Source organism: Leptosomus discolor, chromosome 5 (genome assembly GCF_034619465.1).
Source record: "Leptosomus discolor isolate bLepDis1 chromosome 5, bLepDis1.hap2, whole genome shotgun sequence".
Classification (NCBI taxonomy): Eukaryota; Metazoa; Chordata; class Aves; order Leptosomiformes; family Leptosomidae; genus Leptosomus; species Leptosomus discolor.
Genome location: NC_141395.1, coordinates 47,892,397 through 47,909,167, shown reverse-complemented (window position 1 = coordinate 47,909,167; position 16,771 = coordinate 47,892,397). Strand labels below are relative to the sequence as shown.

The 16,771-nt window shown below is 37.6% G+C and overlaps 1 protein-coding gene across 1 annotated transcript in view; it reads left to right on the top strand.

Moving 5' to 3' along the window:
• Window positions 1-16,771, top strand: part of STAU2 (staufen double-stranded RNA binding protein 2) — a 168,398-nt gene that overhangs the window by 79,196 nt on the left and 72,431 nt on the right. Inside the window, exon 12 of the mRNA XM_086465158.1 lies at window positions 10,360-10,667. Within this exon, the coding sequence (XP_086321284.1) occupies window positions 10,360-10,667 (308 nt within the window). The remainder of the gene's footprint in view (window positions 1-10,359; window positions 10,668-16,771) is intronic.

Genomic DNA, 16,771 nt, shown 5'->3' with positions numbered 1-16,771 from the left:
TCAGGCCTGAGGACAGGGGATTGCCGCATCTGGAGAAGAGCTGTACAGTATCACTTGGTATTTCTCACCAGTTTTCCAAAGTCATGTTTACTTGTTGAAATGCTGCACTAGTAGGGGGCTGATCTGCCAGTACACGTTTATCTATGAGCACTTTGCCTGCTCTGCTTCTGCTAGAATATTATGTGTTAGTTTCCCACACAGGAAATGCATAAAAAATCCTGAAGAAGAACTAGTATTATTAAGAGTTTTCCCTACACACACCTGCTGATCTTCCCCTAAGCCCCAGGGTGCAAAATAACTTCAGAGCTTTATAGTCAAGGAGAACTGAAGAAATTTGAAGTGTCTTCTACTTTTGAATAAAAGAATTCACTTGAATGCGTAATCTCTCATGTGCCTGTGAAATGCAGGGATTTTTTAAGGCAGTTCCAAACAAGTTCCACTGTTTGATATCAAAAATGTCACAGCCTTTCATGTATGAATATGCTAGTTTATATTTAAGAACAACAGTTGTTGGTAGGTGGATCTACTCTTGCAGTGTCGTCACTATTGTAGGAAGTTTTAAAGAGGTCAAATGGAGCAGCTTCTTTCCTTCTATATCCTTGCTTATAAGAGAAATGTACAGTTTGCATTTGTTGTTAACCTAACGTTCCGTGATCTTGAAAATCCAAGGCTCTGAGATTGCTATGTCTACCATTTGGCAGCTCTTCCTCAGATTTCCAGTAATTTTATTCCAGGAAAACAATAGTGTCCTGCTGGCACAATGTGTTGTACATTAATTTCCTTTTGCAGGCAGGTACTCTCTCTTTGTGTACGCTATGTGAAATAAAACTGGAGTAGTACAGTGAAGTTGTGTACTTCAGTGCAACAAAACCAAAAATCGTAACAGTTATATATTTTAGTACAGTCGAAGAACAGGTTTCGTTGTACCCTTATTATGTAGTTTGGTTTTGCTCAGAAATACCCTACAGTCTCTATCCTCCTACATACTTGCTCAATGCATCTTTAGTATTCCCTATTAAATACCCTCGAAAATTAACTTCTGTTCCCTTCTATCATGTTACTTTTGCAACTGTCCTTGTGGCACACTTCTGTTCCTCCTACTCATTGGCAAAGCTTTTTGCCACAGGATTACTTTGCCTTTCCTCTTCATTTCACAATCTTAAAGATGAAACAAGAAGCTATTTGTTTCTTCGTTTGGAAGATCTTAGACATTTTTCACACGTGAACTAACAAGAACGTTGAGTGAGGTTTTTTCCCTGATGCATAGGGAAGAGACTTTGAGACACTGTGGGCAGACCACAAGCATTTGCAGCCCATACAGGAGATATTTACTGTCAACAGAATGCTCATTTATCTCTCTGGATTTGACTTAAGCAGTTATCAACAAAAACAAAACATGGAACAAATAAACAATCCTAATGCAAAGTGCATTTTCTTGGGAACATATTTTGGTTTTATATTTCTGGATGAGTTAGTCACAAGCATCATACAGTATGTGTTTTAGGAGAAGCTGTAGATGAGCAATGAAGAACAAAAATATATGAAATAAAAGGAAAAAGTAGCATAAAAGTATTATAAATCTAAGAAGGAAAAAATGACCCTGACTGCTTTTGTATGTTCTCCACCCTCAATTTTTCATAGTATAGTTTTCCTTTGTCTATTTCCAGCAATTTGGGAAGTCACAAAATAAGTATTGAAAAATTAGTAATAACAAAAAAATACATTTTGAGCAATTGTACGTCTCTGTAATGGACAGGCTCTTTGTTTTTCTTGCCTAACGTTTTATTACTAGGGATTCATGCATGACTTTACAGTCTTTGTTCTTCAGAGTACATCTGCTCCTGCTGTTTGTTCACCACCTGAAATCATAATCATTTGTTTGTGACATCACAATTAGTTACTATGAGGATGATTAGATTGTCACCAACAGATGATTATGATTTCAGATGGTAAATGAGCAGCAGGAGCAGATGATCTCCTAAGGAACAAGGTTACTTGATCTCATGCAATTATTCTCAGTAAAAAAGAAAAAAAAGCAATGAGAAGAAAGCAAATAGCTATTCAAAAGAGTTTCTTAAATCTCTGATAAGGAAATTTGAGCATTTTTCCATAAATAACATGTATTTTAGTATTTTTAAAAATCTTCTTAAGTAATAAGATATTAAAAATATCAGAAATATAAAAAATATGAAAATATATGGTGTTATGTAAGCCGTAACTGTATGGTTACATTCAAATTCTTTCTCAGATGTTTCTTTACCAGTATTTTTTTGGAGAAAAGAAATGCAAAATAAATCATGTATTTATGAAATTTTGCGTACTAATACATCTTCACTTTGGAGGAAACAAAATTTATGTGAACTTTATAGTTCTGGCCCTCACTTGTTTTATAAAGACTTTTTTTTTTTTAAGTCCTCTACATGTTTATTTTTCAGCTGGGGATTTTGGTGAAGACTTGCAGTAGATAATTTGATACCCCTGTATTTCCATGGACATTAACTGAAGTCTGCAGTTTGGGAATAAAGGTTTTGTTTTGTATTTCAGACTTTTTTAATTGGAATTGATATATGTTATATTTTGCTGAAATATGTAATTCTTTTGGGTTTATTGCAACGGTGACTTGCAGTGGCTTCTATGCTTTTTTGCTTACTAAGTACCACTTTTCATTGGACTTCACTTCTGAATTGCTTTACTTCACTTCTGAATTGGTTCCAAACTTACTAGACTTCGTCAATTATAATACACTCTTGCTAGGAGCTAGATTGATAGATTACGACACATTTATTGAATTATTTGTCATTCTGAGCAGAAACCACAGTAAGAGGGGTTGACAACAGCACTTACTTGATGAAGCACAGGCCCCAGAACAGTAGATTTCCATCTCTTTGGTTTGTTTGGGGTTTTTTTTTTCTGTCTTGGGTTTTGGGTTTTGTTGTTTGTTTTTTTTTTTTTTGTGGGGCGTTTTTTAGCAAACATACTGTTGGGTGAACATTACACCATCACTGTGGGTTTCAGGGAGTAGTTCCATCAGCTGAGCCACTTGTCTATGCTCTGTGTGTCTCATGACCTCGGCTAGAGTCTCTTATAGCAGTTGGTTGTGTTTAAATAACACCTTGGCTCTATAGCTGCTGTGTTGGTGTACTAGTTTAAAAAAAAAAAACCCAGAGCAAGGATTCATCCCATCTTCTAGCAAGGGTCTGAGATAACTGATTTTCTTTCTAACTGAAGAAATAGGAAAATTAAATTTAGAAGCAGAGGAGATTTGTCCAATTTTGTTTCTTCCCTGAGTTGTTGAGGCTAGGAAATCTGTGCTGTATTTGGCATTATTAGTAATTAATGTGTTATTTTTCAGTTTCATCTAGCAATAAGAATGAGCTAATAATTTATCCAAAATAATATCAATTAAATACAGCTTGCATGTATTTTTTGAAATACTTGAAAAAAAACCTTCTGAAACAATATTAAAAAGCACCTCATATTGATGAAACAGGGAAGGGAGTGTTGTTATTTTTTCCTTGCTGTTTTGAGAACTAGTGACAAGACCCAAATTAGCATTTTTGTGTGTAAGTGGGGTTTGGGTGCAACTCGGGTGTGTGGGACCACAACCACAATTGGTCCTCCTTCTTTCACCACGTTTCCCCTTCGGAGATGCTCAGTTAGGTGCTTAAAGTACTGCAAGTTTTGCATCTGCAGATGCGATACTTTCTTTGCTGAGTTTAGTGTGTATTTCTAAAGTACCTAGTGTTTTAAACATGTTCCCAGAAAGTTGGGAGACTTAGATTTTGTTTCCTTCTTCACCAGAAGGAGATTACTCATGGGGTGCAGAGTAATCTGGATAATGGCAGCCACCCTTTGGAGATGTGTATCTAACATCATTGTGATTTGCAGACAGAAAATAAAAAATCAGATGCTGTCAAAATGCAAGAAATCCACAGAGAAGGGGTGATCTGAAGGAATCATGACTTTGAAGTCTGTTGATTAAAGCACTTGTGAGTGAAGGTGCAGATGTGTATTCTGATGTTCCCTGGCTGGTTTACAGGTAATATATTCTGCATATTTTAGATACAGGTTAAAAAAAGAAAAGTGTTGAAAGCAACCTGAAGCCTGGTTCTTGAGTAGTATGGGTTGTGCATATGGAAGAAACATACACTCCGTCTGTGAGGCTTGTGCTTTGGATGCCCTCAGGCTGAGAAGGAACCCAAGTCAGCTTCTAGGAGACTGCTTAACCATTAAGCTCTTGATGTATGAAATGTATAAAGAGGAAACAGCCAGCATGACAGCAGATAGCCAGCTCTGTGGGTAGAGATAGCTTCAGAGAAATTATCCTTTTGCTTTTCTTGATCCCCTAAAATACCTATATTTACATTTGTTCAAGGTTACTAGTCTATTCCTATTCCTGCATGTGAAATAGCAGCACAGAGCTGTTTTTTGATGTTAGCTCTCAAATTCAGATTTAATAATGTAATTCTGCAAGTTACCTGCATTTGGATTTCTATCTTCAGCCAAGCAAACGGAGCAGTATCACACAGTTAGCCTCAAGACTGTGTTTCTCTAAATACTTTCACTTCTCTGAAGTCTTTTCCCCTTTTCCTACTCCCCTGCAACCCAACATGTACCTCACCCTTAGCCTAGGACATTAATGTCCTTGAAGAATTGGATCGCTTGAACCAAGGCTTTATTGCTGTCAGAACCAAGACTTAATTCTCCATTCTATACTCTATCACCTTTGTCTTACATCAAACATCTTATCCCTATGACTTCCACTCCCCCACCGCTTTCTCCTCCTCAGATTTCATCTTCGCTCATACCTATGCTGTGCTTGTTGATGTCCCACTTGACCTTCTTAGCTTCAGCAACCTCTCTATCTTGTCTAGTAGACTTGATCATTCTTTCATCTCTTCTGCATGTGGGTCATGCCTTTGTTTTCATCATCACAATTCTCATTCCCCTCTTAATCTGTTAATGCCTGCACAGGTCACCACCAGTTGCACTTAGGCACTCTCCCAATTACTTTACACCCTCAAAAATCCCTTTCTTGCAGCTTTTACCAGCACCTTGATCGACCAGCTCACTAGCTTGATTTCCCCCTACTCCAAATTTGCTGATCCTCATTACTGGTAAGAATACTGTCCTTTCTTCTGCATTTAGATTGGTTCTTTTCAGAACCTGCTTCAACTTAATCCTAGGTTATCTGGTACATTGACACGTTGTTGGAAATTTACCATGCAGAAATTATCATGTAAAAATAACGGTGTAGGTGTTTCTTCTGTCTATTGGAATATTTCATAGAATGTCCAGTAGAAATTCCCTACTGCAAACACGAAGTCTTATTTTTACCAAAATCTTATGTTCCCAAGCAGAGGTAAAGCTGTGGGAGATTTCAAAGGACTTTCCTCACACAAATTAAACACCAAATGTTACAGGAAGGTATACAATTTAAGTCTCCTGCGACACTGCAGTTTGCTTTTTTGGCTGTACAGAAAAAGTTGCAGTGAAAATAAGGATATCAAGACCTGGCTTTGTGAAGAACTAAATAGTATTTACTTCAGTGTCATGGTTATTTTAAGGTTAAACAAACTAGTATTTTAATGAGTGACTTTATATAACATCGGTTTGTTTAAGGTCACAGAGATGAGATCTTTCGATTGAAGGACATTGTGTAATGACAAAACATTTTTTCATGTCTGAATGTTGCAGTAGCTGGTGACTTAGAAATACCACAGATAGCTGTGTTAAGTAGGTAATGATTGCATCTTGGTTCTTCAAGCCAAGATTGTGTGTAGACTATTACTGAGAACATAATGGCTGTCCTGTTTGCCTATTCACTTGTTTGACTGACGTTTGCTTCCTACTGAGGTAATGAAACAAAATTTGAAAATATTCTAGTGTATAAATAGGTTTTTACAATGAGTGGAGTATAAAATGATAATTTCTTTTTATGCTAATATTTACGTTTTTCAGTCTTGTTATTGAAATAGTTATTTGCTTTTATAAATGCTCTTTTTTGCTCTCAGTGGATTCATAATGGGCCACATTCTAAGGGCATGTTGAGAACCTGCCAGTTCTGTGGAAGAATTACTGCATGTGAATTATTGCATTATTGCCATGCCTCTTAAGGTTTTGTTCATTTTAACTTACAGAATAGTGAAGTCAGGATTAGATCTGGGTCTAACTTTTCCTGATTAATACCTTACTACAAGATTTTGCCGCGTGCTTTGAGCAGCACAATGCAAGAATTTTTTTTCATTGTCAATACAAGTAGCATAATCTGAAAGAAAGCTTTTTGATGATTATCTATCAAGTATTTTATTCAGTTCCAAAAATACTGATTATCTCTTCATGAATAATCTTTTCCTCATCCAGTGATGGGTTATTTCAAATAGCAAGGTGTTAATTTGTGAGCATGTCGTATACAGAATTATATCATGGTTTACTTTGACTCATTACACAAGACGAAAGCGCTCCTTCATGCTATGAAAGCGCTTCTTCCTGCTGGTGCCCCGTATCACTGATTGTGGTGCAGGGAAGAGCATGTGCTCTTCAGGGGTGTCAGGGAAAGTCATACTCCAGCTGACGCTGCTTCTGACGCACTGACAAGTATAGCTTTGCTGTAGGACAGGTGAGAGCCTTGGGAGAAAATTGTCGTTCTCCAAGAAAGAATAAAGCTGTGATTTAGACCAAGTATACTGAGCGTCCATAGGCGTGACAGCAAAAGGAGACAATGGAAGATCAAGAAACTTGTTCTTAGGTAAGAGAGGTCTTTGGTGTGGAGTTTTTGGAGACTTCAGAAGATTGTGAGAGGCTGCTAACAATTACCACCAAGGATGAATAAGACATGTTTTTCAAATGTTAGTGATTACACTGCATAGCTAGCTTGCATATTTTCATAGCACATTTGCCCACAGGTTTAAATAATATGAATGGAAATTATTTTAACATGTTTTGTGAATGTACCTTTAGGTTAATGTCCAGCAGAAGGTGTGATGTTGTTGGCCTAAATGGTAGTATTACAGATCCTGTGACTCCTAATGCTGCCTTTGGAGTATGGTGAAGTTAGTATGGGGTAAATATTCAGTGGATACAAAAATCCATATTTTTTTTTAGCTGAAAGACTAACAAAAATATGAAAATATTCATCTAGAGATGTTCTGCAATGCATAAAGGTGTTAGAGGACAGTATTTCTGCCTTCCATGTATTTTGTTGAAGTGCTTGTTGGAAGAGTAATTAAGATAATTTCTGAAGAGTCCTTTTGTTTTTACACTTAATCCTCTGTTGATGTCATATTCCATACTCCTTGTCTTGTGATAACAGCTTTACCACTGTAACTAAACTGTTTTTTGTGTATATATATATATATGTGTATATATATTCACACTGTTCTACAATTCAACAGAGTTGAAGCAAGCAGATAACAGTGAGAAATTATATTTAAGAAATATTAAAAATAGATAATGAATTACAGTTAATATATGCTTGATAGAAGTTTTCAGAGACCAAATTTTTATTGGCTTTTTAAAACAAGTTTGTAAGAAGCTTCGTGAAACATAGGCCCTGAATATAAAAAGTTAATAGCTTGCAACTATATTAATGTAACGACTAGAATATTACATTACTTTGTTTCCAGAGATAATCAATGATGGTAATATAATATCTGCCTCTCAGAGCCCATGTATGATTTAAATTAATTATTGCTTATAAAGCACTTTGAAGTCTTTAGCAGAAAGGTGTTGCATAAGTGTAAAGGTAGTATTATTAATTTAACATCACCATTAAAGTCAGTACTTTAGGAGCATTTGCTGTACTCTGCTCAATATCTTTTTATTCATCATATGCTGCATATTAGTTATTTTAACATTTAGAAAGCTTAGTAATCTGGACATATTCCAAGCCATTGTTCCAGACAGCGGTTAGATATTCGGGTGGATCATGTAAAAACAGTGAAATGGCTGAGAAAGCATGTAAAATGTTTGTTTTAAGTAATATTACATCAATGGAACAGACATCTGCAGCACTGGAATTGATTTTAAACGGCTTTAAACTTTTTTTAAGTTAACATACTATGTTTTTCTAAAATTGATTTGGGGGGGCTATTACCATATTATTTCTGAACAAGTCTACTGGTTTACCTTTTGTTCCATTTTCATTTCTGTTTCTCAAATATTTATAGGAAATCAGATTTACAGTAGGCAGGTCTTCGGAGGCGACAAACACCTGCCACTCAGTATTATTGTTGCTGTTTGATTTTGTAACCTAACATCAGCTATCAATATCTGTATTATCTATTTTAATTTTCTTTTGTGTTAGCTCCTATATAAGACTATTTAAAAATGTGAGCAGTGATAGGCCTTGGAGGTTGTAGCCTCAGAAAAAGGGTATCAAATCAGTCTATCATGTAGTGATTATGTGCCATAAAATAATGCTGCATGTTTACACAGTTGTTATCTACAAAGTTATATTCTAAATTGTCCCAAATGGAGAAAAAGAAATTTTAGGGACCCTGTCCTCTGTCTTTCCCAATAGCATTGTCTTGAGTTTGTGCTTAGCTCTAGTGTTCAGGGCAGGGTTCACTGGCTTTGGAGCCAGTTGCAAGACTGGGTGAAACACCTTTCAAGTTAAGAGTTCAGGGTCCAACCGGGCTCCTCAGCCCCACAAAGGTAGGTGGGAAGAGCAGTCAGGTGAATTACAGATACGTCTTTGTGAATGGTATAAGCCGATGGTCCGGCTTTCTGAAAGCAATATTAATTTAAAAGCCAAATGTGTGAGTAAATCAGTTAAAAGATTCACCTGTAAGCAGTTTGCTAAGTCAGCAGTGAGGAAATTTGATTTTCACCGTGTAGTTGAAAGTGAGGATATTAATTACTGGTAATATTTTTGAGTCTTCTCCTTGTAGTAGACATTTTATTTAAAAATACTGCCTGCACTATTAGGATTAGAGGAATCCTTTCTAGGTAACTGGAAATTAATTTTCTTCTCTTTGAATTTATCCTACATTCTAAGATGAATTTAATACTTACTGTAAATGAATTAAACATTGAACCCTTTGATTTCTCTTGGGAAAGAGAAAACAGGTTAACAAACAGGTTCATCATCCCTAGAATGAAATGCCGTATGGCTCAAGTTCATCCATTTTTTTTCCAATACATGCTACAAGATTAAAGCATGCTATTAATATGAAATTACACATTTCAGGCTTATTTTTCAATATTTTAATAATAAGAAAGAGGTTTTTCTCTTATATCAGTAAACTGGGTACTCATGTTTCCAACAAATGCTTCATTGTGTATGAAAACTAGCAAACTTCAGACTTAATTTTGAGCATTTCCATCCACAGGACTATCAGCAAAACTGATCAAGTATGTATTCCTGTTTCCAAGCAGATTTAGGGTTGAGACATTTTCTAAAAATATTTTGAAAATTTTGGAATGTAGACAAATTATCCCCAATTTACATGTCACTGGAAATATTTAAAAGTAATTCACTTAAATGAATTCAGATGTTTTTACTATTTACCCTAACTCTTATTGATCAGTGATGACACAGATATCCTTTCCATGTTCTGTGTAAATGTTGTCCAAGGCAAGTAGCTATTTGCAAACTATAGGATGCCATGTACACAGCTAATAAATAACCTCCTCTTCACTGAAGAGCAATCAATCACCTAAGAGTCATTAGCAGAGCAGCGATGTGGCTGCAGGGCAATTCTAGGTTGTTTAAGCCCAGGCTGCCGCTGCAATTCAGCACACTTGGAGCCAGCCCTTGAGGCAGTGCTGCTACCACAGGAAGCCGTCCTGCCCTCCTTTTGCCTCCAACAGCTCATTCTCATGAGCATCACTGCGTGGTCCTACAGGTGCTGGTGCTGGCGGAAGCGATAGAACAGCTGGAGAGGACAAACAGCAGCTGTAGGTGGGAGAGAAAAGAACTACTTCTGGTGGCGACAGTGCTGACATAGGCTAGTCTAAATTACTTGTGGAATAACAGCCTAAATTATTGTATGAGGTAGGAGGCAGAAGATTGGAGTGAAATAACGATTGTGCTACTATTTTGAAGTAGCAGCTGTTCCTCGTGGTTTGTAGATGTCCAAACCTTACTTGTTTGTGATGTGTATTCTGCGCTAGCCACAGTTTTAAAGTCCAGGCTTGTACCTTCTTAAAACGAGTAGGGGAAGAGGATTAAGAGGAGCACTTCAGATCTATTTTGTTTCTAAATACATTTTGCAATTTCATTTACAGTTACCATGTAAAAAAGCTACTGCTTCTTAATGCTTGCTTTGTTTTCCACTGCAAAACACATTAATGAAAATTGTCGACACATCAAACCCATTCTAGAGTAATGAGAATTATCTTTGTTTTTATTTTCAGCACCAAAGGGAATACTCCATCTCTCTCCTGATGTTTATCAAGAGATGGAAGCAAGCCGCAACAAATCAGCCCCTGGTACCACTGTAAGCTATTTGTCGTCCAAAGAAATGAGCCAGACTTCCAGCTCTTTCTTCAGCATATCTCCTACAACAAATAGCACAGCTACGATTGCCAGGGAACTTCTCATGAATGGAACATCCCCAACTGCCGAAGCCATAGGTCTAAAAGGAATTTCTCCTGCTTCCCCCTGCTCTGCAGTGCAGCCTTCAAAACAGCTGGAGTATTTGGCAAGGATTCAAGGCTTTCAGGTATGGGAGGGGGAAAACGAAGCTCTTCAGCCAGAATCATAGCATTACCATCAAGGTTTCACTCTTGCCCTCTTGAATGTGGGCATGCATGTAACTTATCTTGTAAAATTTAGCTGGTGTCCAAGGCAGTTTCTGGGTCCAGGAGATACAACCCTGCACCAGTATACACGTCCCTCCTTCTCTCTTTTTTTTTTTTTTTTTTTTGTTCCTTCCTTCCATTCACCTTACTGCAGGCCATCTTTCTCTTTTGTTTATTCTCCTTAAATAATTACAGGCTTAAATTATGCTTTTTACTTGCACTTCTTTGAGAGTCTTCACCTCTTGGCATTAGAAGCTTTACATACTGCTCTGGCGTTGGCTTCTCTCTTTGACTCTGACCCAGAAGGTACTGACGCAGCACCTTAACTTTGTGTTTGTCTTCTGGGCCGGGTCGTGAAAGCTGTTACTTTACTTCCCAGCCTGCACCTCTTAGTTGTAACCTGTAGAACAACATTTTGATCAGAAGGTGCAGCCTAGGAGCAGACCTGGTGTCAGAGCAATGCAGAATGTTTTTGACATCACAGTCAATACTAGAGAATGTCAGATGAACCATGCTGGGCCAGTGCATGAGTCCTTCAGCACTGGTAACCTGTGCCCAGCAACGGCAAATGCTCTACGTTTCATAGGACAGTGGCAGCCTCCGTAGTACATCCAGTCATTTCTGCAGTGTGGAAGGTGGGAAAAGGAAGCCTCTTCTCGATCACCGTTACATGCAAAATTACAGGCATATATGGATAGTAGCTCATTTTACTGTCTTGCACCATCGGAGGATAGGACCAGCTATGTAGAAATATTCTTTCTCCTGTCGTAGTTTTTTGGTTTGGTTTGGTTTATTTTTTCCTTTTCAGAGTTGTGAATTTGTTTCATTTCAAAAGTTGGTTTCATATGTTCTAGCATTTGTAATTTGATCATGTAACCAAATTCTGAAATTGGGAGGTTTCTGTTAGAATTTTTGCATGCCTGATAATGACTTTTTTCATCAAAACCCGTGTAATTTACAAAGTATGCAGTTGTTGGAAGTGATTTAAAAGAGGCTGCTAGAATTCAAGAAATAGTGTCAGATGTTCTGTTGGAATAAGCAGCATAGTTAAATTGCGTTTGCGTACATCAGATATCACCAGTTGTGGATTTGATCTAATGCTGTTTCTGTCTACAATGTATATTCAGCTTTCTTTTGGTCTTCATTTTTAAAATGTCATTTTTGATTCATTAGTTTGAATGTCTCTTAATGCAAGAAATGGTAAAAGCCTAAGCCTCTCCATAGTAGAGTTAAGCTGCTAATAGGAATTCAGTTCTCCTGAATTCTGTTTATTACCTGCCTGCAGTAGAAACAGATGAATTCTGATGAAAAGAAATTTAATCGGTGAAGTTTTCACTGCTCATTTTCACGTCTTCTCAGATTGCCTGTGTCTACTAGTAACACGTTATTTTCATAGAACTGATGCACAATTTATGTTACTGTTTTGATTCCTACTTGCCTACAGTATGTGGTTACTGTAAAATGATTAGTTGTGTTTGTCCTGGGTTTTTTATGCTTTGATTCTAGATGCTTATGTAGAAATTGTTTTTAAAGGGTCTTACCTTGAGCCAAAAAGTATAATCCGTTTCATCTGTAAACTAGACTACTACTTTTTACCTGGCCCTGATACAAACCAAGGAGTTTGGTAGAGAGTCTCGATTATTAACGTCTCTCCGCTGTATATGTAACTGATGGTTTTACATCATCTTAGCATGCTTTTTAACACCTCGCTTGAATAAGCCTGGTATTGATGTGAAACTCTGCCACTGCTGGGTGGCTGAGCCGAGGTGGAGCAGTGAACAGAATCTCTGTGGGAAATGGCTCAGTGGCCTGTCAGGTGCATATCACAGGTCTCTTCACCATTTCAGCCTAGAAAGCTCTTTGTGTTTAAGAGTTTGAAAGCTGATTTCTTTACAGGTGAACTTTCTCAGGCATATTTACTACGTAGAAAACTACTGCATTTGCAAACAGCTAGCTTGTTTCATGTTTTCTGAATGACCCCAAATGATTTTAAATTGTTAGCATGTATTTGTATTCTGGTCCAGATGATAACCATAGTTTTGTCTTTCATTGAAGAACGTATACATTCTGTTCTGTTACAATGTATTTTTGAATTTTTAAAAAAAATCAATAAATACTCATATGATGTTTCATTTGTAAATGTAAAAAAATGTTATTTGCTTATTTGAATGTTTTTTTGAACTTCTTTAGCTGCAGGGGACATGTCTTTAAAATGTGCTTATTGAATTTAAATTCTTCTGAACTGTTTGTATATGATCTCAGCCATGTTTTATTGTAAGCCCTTAATATTAAGAGTTATTGGGACCAATGTATGGAGAAGTACTAAAAAATTACATTTTTATGTTTTATGGCTTCTTATTCTAAAGATACTTGTAATTGATAAGCAGCAGCTCAGTGTCACTGAAAAACAGGTGTTTAGTTTGGATACTTTCAAGGCTCAGGCTTCAAATTACCAGTGATGATTAAACACAAATACTTCAAGCAAGCCTTTACAAACTCTGAATAAAGCATGTTTAGTGCTTGCTTCATATTTATGAATACAATCTACCAGTTAATTCTTTTGGAGGCTTTGCCTGGAGATGGTTTAAAGGAAAATTCAGCTTTGGTAAGATTGTTATTTTTAAGTGACTATGGAGTATTTTAGTCATTGTTTTGTAACTAGATTAGGAAAGTTACAGTTATTTTTGCTGACCGTTTAAATGCAGTAAATTATTCAGAGTTTGTTTAGATGGAAGCATTTAGAGAAGCTGTTTACACATGAATAATGTGAGCCTCCAGTTTTTACTGAGGCAAAACACAAGTTGCAGGTAGTCCAGTAGGAAATTCCCCTGGGAGTTCCCATGAAGCAAAGATCGTAAAATTTAAACAGCCACGATTGAGTGCCCACAGTCAGTCCTAGTGTGTGGCCGCAGCCATACTTGGCTTGTTGTGTTGGCAGGACTTAACAATCTTAACTTTTTCTCCATAGTGGCTACGTAATAGAAACTCACATGAGATAACAGTTTCCGCTTGATGTATTCCTTTGATTGCAATGGTTACACAATTTTATTCTTTTTTTTCTGCTCCACATTGGTTTAGTGGTTAACTGCTTCACTTTATACATTGATGGATTTAAATGTTGTTGGGCATTTCTAAATGTTTCTCATCTCCCCAGCCAGTCACAAAGTCATATGTTTCTGAGTGACTGCATGCCCAGGAAAAGTCCTGCTGGACGCTCTGGGGTCAGGTTTATTTGTGGCACAAACATTTCAGCGCATGTTTTTGAATTGTTGGCAGAGCTGGGCCTACGCTAAATTTCCACACTTGTATTTGGGTTAACACTGAGCTCAAACCTTTCCCTACAGTGGCTTTAAACAAAACAAACACTTATTTTGCTTTGTTGGAGGTTGGATTTGGAAATCAGTCTAGGAATGCTTGGATCTCACTACTGAGATATGCATGTGAGGAAAATTTCAGGGAAATTCAACCCTCAGTGAATTTCAAGGAAGGAGCTATAGTTTTAATCTGATCTGTACATGATTGCAAATTTCTCAGGGCAGGTCAAATTTTAAGCAGCACCTAAATACCGCTTTCAGAATTGACACAGGCACTATGGATGCTAACAGCAAATCATTTAAAGCTGTAAAGTCATCTATAAAGGTAGATTCTTGGGATTTTCATAAACATCTGTGCAGATTAGGTGCCTGACTTCCAGTTTGATCGTAAGCCTGGACAGCCCACACAGTGTTTTGCAAATTTGGGCTATCGCCCCATGCTGTAAACTCATCGCCTGAAGCCGATCATAGCTTTGAGACTTCTGCCCTGTACTGTGTTGTCCGATGCAGACATGTCCTCATGTACTGTGGGTTGTCATTCTGGTGCGGTCGGTAATGGTACTTCCCTCGGTGCCTGCTCACTGCTTTCGCTGAAGGTTGTAGGGACTGACAGAAAGAGCAGAAAGGGCCAAGTCTGGCTTCTTCAGACTCTGTGTAGTATGCGGAACAGCTGTCAGTCATAGCTTAGGCCGTGCTGTGACCGGTTCATGGTCTCTCACATTTAGCTGTGGCTGCTAACGAGCACAGCACCTTAGAACTGGTACCTGGCTTCCTGAATAAAGGACGGTGGGTGACCTTTGCATCTGTTCTGCCTGAATTTGCGAAGGTTTGTGGATCCCAACCCTGTTTTTACCCAAGATGTCTTTCTTTTTGACCAATATTAAATTCGCTGTCAGAACTTGTTGACAGTGTTCATGACAGTTAAGTAGTTCCTGATCTTTTTAAAAATGAAGAGTTTGGGCCTGAAATTCTCTTTCAAGCAAATGTAGACACAGTCATGAAAATCAGATTTGAGTTCTGTGGGAGTTTTTAATACAAAAGGAATGAATGAGGGATTCAGGGTTAAGGCTGAAGGAAATGATTGAGATATAAATTATTATCATCACATCACAACTTTCATATCTTGAAATCTGATGCAGTTGCCTTTATCTTCATTAACATTTTGTGTCCAAGTATGCTGACGCATCGATGGTGGCTGGCAATTCAATTCAAAAGTTGTTTTCCAAAGCAGGTCATAATTAAGAAATGTTGCTTACTTAGTTAAATTAAAATTCATTGGACTTCACTAGATGGACACAGCTTTCCTTTCGTTAGTTCTTGTTCGTTACATGACCCAGCAAAATGTGCATACTTAATTTGCAAGAGCTCCCTGGGAATCTTGACATTAGCTATTTCCCTCCTTCTTTCTTACCTCTGAAGCTGTTTTTTACCTCAGTAAAAGCCACATCTTATTCAGTCTGTCTTTTTCTCTTCCCACAGCAAGCAGGACTTTTTTCAATGGAAGTTTCATCAGTCTTTACCAGCACACCAGGATATTTCTTCTTTGCGATCTTCGATATAACTTAGGTCTGGAAGATTGAGGCCAGGTCTTTTACTTGTACAAGTTGTTGTATCTCTGAAGGCAACAGATTGACACACCAGTTGTGGATTTGGGCAACAGGGCTGCACTTTGAAATTTTCCATAAACTTGTCACATTCACAAAAAAAAAAAAGCCATGATAAATAAGGAGAAGGCTACAGCAAGACTTTTACCAGCCTTTTGAGCTCTTGAAGAACACAGATCTCTGAATTAGCTTTGAAAATTGCAGTAATTCATTGGTACGGATTGCAAGGTTAGGGAGAAAAACAAGCAGGAAAACCCCCCAAGCATTCCCCATGGGCTCCCAATTCAAATTGCTGCAGTAAAGGGAATTATGAGACTTTTTTTATTGTTCCAGTGAGTAGAAGTAAGGTGAAAGCATTCTGAGAAATGCTCAGTATCGTGTCTCATTCTAAGCAGAATCTCCCTGCTGAGGAGGCCAATGGGAAGAAATGAAAACACACTAACAAGGATGCTGCAGTGGAGGTGAAAGCTTGAGTAGATGGCTTTGAAGCAGCACATTAACATAGAGCTTCCATGGTTTCCCAGAAAATCAGTGGGCATTTCCTGTCTCTGATGGGCTATAGACTACCTTCCCATCCCAAATGTCCTGTCTCAGTTTTTACAACTGTTGTTGTTTTCATTTCCATTCCTCTTTCAGGATAGAAAGCAGCAGCTTCTCTTTGCTTCTTTCAGCCTTTCTCGTGGCTCACTGCTTTGGGTAAAGCAGCCCCCCCACTATGTCATCCGCTTCTGCTCTTCCTCAGTGGTTACCTGCTGAGCCTACGCTACAAAAGTTTTAGTTAGAAGTTTAATCATTTTGTGGTGATTGTGTTCAAGTGATCATTTATTTAGGGGTGAAATGAAGCTGAGCTGTGCTAAACGAAAAAAACAAACCATCTCTTAAGAGTTGTGAATGGCTGGTATGATTTTCCTCAGATTCCCTCAAATCACTTCTGAGAAAGAAAGCAGGTAAAATTTTGCTGTGTTTTGGGGGGACAGGTTCTATGTACTGAATCTATTATAATGAATATCATTGTAATTATAGTGTTAGTTGTCATGGTATATTTTCAAAGTTCCCTGCAGATGAGTGAATCAAAAGGTACTTTTTAGCAAGTCTCCAGCTAAAGCC